At 35.6% G+C, this 6,000-nt stretch overlaps 1 protein-coding gene across 1 annotated transcript in view; it reads right to left on the bottom strand.

The window, feature by feature from the left end:
• Positions 1–443: 443 nt before the first annotated feature.
• Rock1 (Rho associated coiled-coil containing protein kinase 1) overlaps positions 444–6,000 on the bottom strand; it is a 118,784-nt gene continuing 113,227 nt past the window's right edge. The window contains exons 30-32 of the mRNA XM_023720398.1: positions 5,664–5,925; positions 4,218–4,425; positions 444–1,947 (exon numbers count right to left, since the gene is read on the bottom strand). Coding sequence (XP_023576166.1) covers positions 1,944–1,947; positions 4,218–4,425; positions 5,664–5,925 — 474 coding nt within the window. The 3' untranslated portion in view covers positions 444–1,943. The remainder of the gene's footprint in view (positions 1,948–4,217; positions 4,426–5,663; positions 5,926–6,000) is intronic.

The raw sequence follows: 6,000 nt of genomic DNA, 5'->3' as shown, positions 1-6,000 counted from the left end.
TGCACACTGTTAAGAACCACTGCCCGAATGACAAGCCAGTCTGCCTCTATGCGTCCTTGTTGCTTATCCCACCTAAGCCCTAGACCACCAGAGATCAGGGCCTGACATTCTGGGAATGATTCCAATCAGTGCCCATCTACATAAATAAATTTGCCTCTAAACTCTGCATGTCGTTTCAGTGTTTCTGCTTGCTGTTGCAAACTACGTAGTCGAGACAAGGCTCAAACTCACTGTGATCCTCCTGCGTCAGTGTCCTAAGTGCTGGGACTGCAGGTATGCACCACCTTCCCGGCTTGCCATTCTTGTTCAAAAGCCCAAAGCAAGACTCATTTTTTAAAGATATACTTTAATCTAGCTGTGGAATTTAAGAACCATAAACAGGAATAATTTGAAGTATGCTTTCTATTCATTTTAGCCATTAGAAAACACCATAGCAGTCACTCTTAAAAGTATCCATCCATAAATTATTTTATTTCTCATTAAATGAGCAGAGTCATTAGCATATTAATAACAGATATGTTTATTATTACATATCCATCAGTGCGGCTTTCAATACCACTTGAAACATGCATATCATCCTAGAGACAATCAGTTTTCCAGTGCTTCTTATTTGATACACATTACTGCAAAGCCATTATAAATTACTGAGGAGGTATTTGGTTAAAAAAATAAACAATAAATCATACTGCCCATATAAATAAACTCTTGTTACTGAACAAGGGTTTAACAGTATTTATCTGGTTATTCCTATATTAACTGGAAAACATCATGGATGTTCTGACAGACTTTATATTGGTGCAATCTTGTATAATTTTTCAGAGAGTTTTATGAAGTCATTATTGTAGCAGGTAGTTTGATGAAAAGATTGTACTCAATTTATGAAAGTCCAACAAACCTCTAAATATTTTAAATTAAACCAATTATGAATGAAGAAACCCACTGACACACATAATTTTTTTTGAAAACCCTTTTCACAATTTCTATACTTAGTCATGGCAGTAAAATAATTCTCTCAAATTAAGGCACTAAAAGGGCAATGCAACTCCCACTGAAAGTGTTCTAAGAATAATTTACATTTCAAACAGTGCATACATTTCTTATATGTTTGTTAACTTAATGTCTTTATCACTTAAAAACCACAAAGAAATACATTATACAATTACAGAAATGATGTACCCCACAAAATGTTTTTAAACTTGGTTCTTTTGTACAGTTAGTTCCTAACATCTCTAGTAGTAAAATAATATGGCTTGGCAAAACTGCATAGATTAAATGTAATTTTTCTTGTCTTCTCCCATTCCCCAATCTACAAATCTGCTGAGACATATACAGTATTTTGTGAAGCATAATATATTTAATTTCTCCATCAAGTCCACCATGGGTAAACAACAGTAAGGCTTTTTAAATTGTACAGTGAGAGCACTGAAGTTCAAGTGATTTCACTGCTTAAGATAGTTTTGTGTAATCTTGCAAGAGCACAAAAAAAGTTACTTAAAAAACCCAAAACTTCAGTTTGTCTCATTTTGAGATATTTTCTTTACTCCTTCCATGAGCTGATCTTGACAGTGATGTTCATTCCACTTGAAAGTGAAAATTCCTTCCTCTCATTCACATGAGGAAAACTGTTCCATTATGACTGACAGGCATTTTCTTAGACATTCAAAAAGGCAGCACCTTTTAGAAAAATATATCTAGCTAAGCTTTCCCTCAATTGTACTTGCATTACACAGTAATAATTAATCTAATCTACCTTTAGGCAAACCTGCAATTAAAAAAAACTCTCAGTGTGCTTTTGTGCCAAAGCAAGGACAGAATAACAGCAATCTTAACCCTGAAGCCTGTGATATTTGTGTCAAAGAAACAGCCTGCCTGCTCTGCATGGTTAAGGAAGCCTGGTTGATCAGGTAGCATCCCACACAATTCCAAGGCAGTAGGTCACTTGGTTAACTGTTGGGGGAAAGAGGGAAAAAAACAACGTACTTTAACAGATGCACTCAGTTTAACAATACAAGAAACAAGCTGGAGAGAGGATTAAAGGTATAGCTTAGGGGCAGAGTCCTTGCCTAGCACGAGCAAGGCTCTGCATTTGATTTCCAGAGCACATACATACAATACGCCCACATGCACACGTGTGTGCAAGAGAGGGCAATTTATTTATTTATTTATTTATTTGGTCTCACTACCCATAGTGATCCTCCTGTCTCAGCCTCCCCAGTGCTGGGATTACAGATGTGTACCACCACACATAGTTTTGGTGGCCCGCTCAGTGTGTGGCAGACACACAGATTGCCAAACCATTTCTCCTCCAGGCCGGGAAACATTTTTCTATCATTTATAATTATAAAAAAATTTAGAAACCAGTGAAATTACTCCTTTTTGGTTCTACTCCTAAAATATATTTTCTTATCCAGTTATAATCCTATTTGAAATCATTTTAGTCTGCAGACTTAAGTCGTTAACCCTCCAGAAGAGAAGCTTAATAATATTACCCTATAACATAGGCAGTTGAGCTTAACCTCAGTATATATCTGAATATCAAACATCTTAGACATAACATGGAACAGGTATTTGGTCTTAATCATCCAGGAGAAAAGTATAAAAATGAGGTATAAAAAGTATAGCCATATTAATATGCTGAGCTGTAAAAGGCTTAAGTCAACAACTTCTGACATTACCAGTCCTACGGATAACCCACTACTATTATGGACTACTGGACTATATTGGATTATTTTGCTGAATTCACGCACCTACGATATTTAAATGGCAATGGAATATACATCTCTGACAAAACTAAACAAAAAAGGGGGATATAGATGAAAGACCATTTTGTAGTGAAATATATATATATATATATACACATATATATATATACTTATCTGTATATACAAAATAGGATATATATACCTACTTTCTCTTAATTCAATGAGAAGATTTGTACTAATAGTGTTTAGACAGGATATCATATCTGCATCTTGTACTATGAATAACTACTACAAAGACAATATGTAGTGTATTAATTATTGTAACTGTCCTACTAACCTGTTTTGAAACTGTCTCATTGCTCTTTCTCAATAAAATTAATAAAAAATAAATAAATCATTTTAGGTCTGCATAACTCCTATGTCCAGGTGGATGATTCAGCATTCTACAGAATTAAGTCAAAAGTGATGACATGAACTGGAATAGTATGAATATACAAGAAGGAAATGCTGAGTCGTTTCAAAGAATCACACATGGTTTCCAACATCTTTTGTCTTCACTTTCCAACAGTGAAGAGAAGAGATGAATTAAAGTCTAAGAGGCTTTGAGCCTATTCAAATACATGGGTGACTTTACCAATGTTAAGTCTCAGCTTCTGGATTCCAATCTAGATTTTTTTTTTTTTTTTTTTTCCAGAACTGGGGATTGAACTCAGCCCTTGCGCTTGCCAGGGAAGTGCTTATTCCACTGAGCCATCTCCTTTGTCCTCCAATCTAGACTTTAATGCAGGGGTTACACTAGAGGGAGAGCTGGAAGTAAAACATATTTTAGAATTATAAAGCTTCTCAATGCTTTATTCATATGTAAAATAAGGACTTAAAGAGATACTACTTTCCCCTCCAGACAGAACATAAATCCCAAAACTGTTTCTCTTGGCCTGTAATATATTTTTCAAGAAAAATCTACCAAAAATAAGAGGGGAACATACCTGAAAAGTTTGTATCGATAATATAAAATAATCTCCAATTTCTAAAAGTTATGCTAATGTAATTAAATATTAGAAAAGTTTTACATGAACTTACTTGAATTTTAAAACCAACTGCTAGTTGGTTACAATAGTTTATTTTATTTTTTTGTGGCTGGCTCAGCCCACCCTAGAGATGGGGCTGGCACAGCATGAGGTGCCAGCTCCCTGTACTTTGCCTAAGCTTGCCTAAGTAGGCGCTTTAGACTGCTGAGCTATCTTGCCAACCCCAGTTGGTTACAATATTGAGGGCTAAACATACGGTATGTGTAACAACCTGTGATAATAAAATTTAACATGAAATTTATGTTACATTTATATATATTAATATCTAGCAGAAATGTTATAATAATATATAAAGCAACTGCAAGTTATCCATGAAAATCAGCTACAAATGATTTCCAATATGGGGCAAAGAATTAGATTTCTGATTTTAGTAAGTATCATCTAATCAGTTTTACACTGTTAAGAAAGTTACCAATTCAAACCTTACCTAGTTTTTCCAGATGTATTTTTTACCACTTTCCGGAAAGACTGATTTGCAGTGGATCTTGTAGAAAGAGTTCGAGGAGAGGCACGAACAAAACTAGATGGTGGATTTTTGGGGATCTTCTTTACTAAATGAGTTACCCATTTTTTTTGTTCATCCTGAGAACATGCTAATAGCAGCATATCTCTTGCTGATGTTACATCATAACTTACTACATTAAAAAAAAAAGCACAATTAAAGCCATGTAATAGTAAAAAACCTCAAACTTACCAAATGTTTATTTCTTTAAGTTCTTACATCTTTAAAAGATTTACTAAGTTTATTTATCCATGAACCTTATCTCTTTCACTTTAATTAAAAATAAATCAAAACCAATAAAGCAAAAATACAAAATAAAAATGAAATGAAACAAAATTATTTATAGAACTCAAGTTCTTATCTCAAAATAGTCACAGTTTATATTATTTTACTTTAAGTAACTTCTATTAGACATTGTGTGATACAGCATGCTGATCTCAGCAGAGAAAGAAATAGAAACAAAATAAGCAAGAGGGAAAATTTTGGAGGAATATATGAGAACTCACCTACCATCTTTGCTCTTAGAATAATTTCTTAGTGGCAAGGGTTTTTGTTTGTATTTGTCTTTTTGAGACAGGGTCTCACTGTGCAGTTCAGACTGGCATACAACTCATTCTGTAGCCCAAGCTGGTCTCAGACTCATAGTGACCCTTCTGCCTCAGCCACCCCAATGCTGGGATTACAGATGTGTGCTATCATGCCTAGTTGGCAAGGGTTTTCTTAAAGGGGATAATTTGTTTGGTGCAGTGATGCACACCTGTAATTCGAGCACTCTATGAGGGAGAGTGACAAAACGAATGCACGTAAAGTATCTCTGAGCCTCCTCTCGAAAATAATAAAAGGGGCAGGGAAAGAGCTCAGTGGTAGAGCACCCATTGGCTTTATCCCAGGGGCACCCAAGATGGTGGAGGGTCTTGTCTTTTTTTTTTTTTTTTTTGTCTTTTTGAGACAGAGTCTCGCTATGTCATTCAGGCTGGTTTTGAGCTCACTTTGTAGCCAAGGTTAGTCTCAAATGCTCAACTATCCTGTCTCAGCCTCCTGAGTGCTGGTATTATAGGCATGTGCCACCACACCCAGCCCATTCTTTATTTTTACTTTTTTTCTATTTCAGTATTAGGAATTGCTCAGGACCTTGCACTTGGCCAGGCAGGTTCTTGTGCCACTAAGCTATAATCCTGGCCCTCCTCTTCTTTAAGAGCTACCTAATCCTGCAGCTGTGAAAACTTGCGTGTTGTTCCATCACAGCCAAATTATGACTTATTATAACTCACCTCTTCCACTTGCTATCGAAATTGCTACAAATGAAGTTATTTCACTAGAACTTGGAACAAAATTAGTAATAGGTTGTAAAAAATAATTGCTATGCCTTACCTTTACATGGGGAGATTAAGTCCTCTTTCTTGTCTAAGTGATCTCGGTGGCATTTAACATGGCATCTTCGACACTCTAGGGCAGGGGGTGGCTTGAAAACATGCCACAGAGGTTTGGCACAGGCCTCACAGTTGGCAGGAAAGTGGTAGAGTGTAGGGATGAACTCATGGCCTTTGTGATTTTGGAAATTAGTTTTTTCAGCTTGTTGTACTGGTTCCATCTCTATGTCTTTTCTACATTCACCTTCATTTGCATATAGTATCTACATCCAGAAATGGTGAAAAGAAGATAAAAAGATTTTAATCTAAGAAAAAAGTTCAAAATGCATTAAAAAATT

The sequence above is a fragment of the Octodon degus genome, unplaced genomic scaffold (genome assembly GCF_000260255.1).
Source record: "Octodon degus isolate 3935 unplaced genomic scaffold, OctDeg1.0 scaffold00075, whole genome shotgun sequence".
Taxonomy (NCBI): domain Eukaryota; kingdom Metazoa; phylum Chordata; class Mammalia; order Rodentia; family Octodontidae; genus Octodon; species Octodon degus.
The sequence above is the reverse complement of the archived record's forward strand: the minus strand, read 5'-3'. Positions and strand labels throughout refer to the sequence as shown.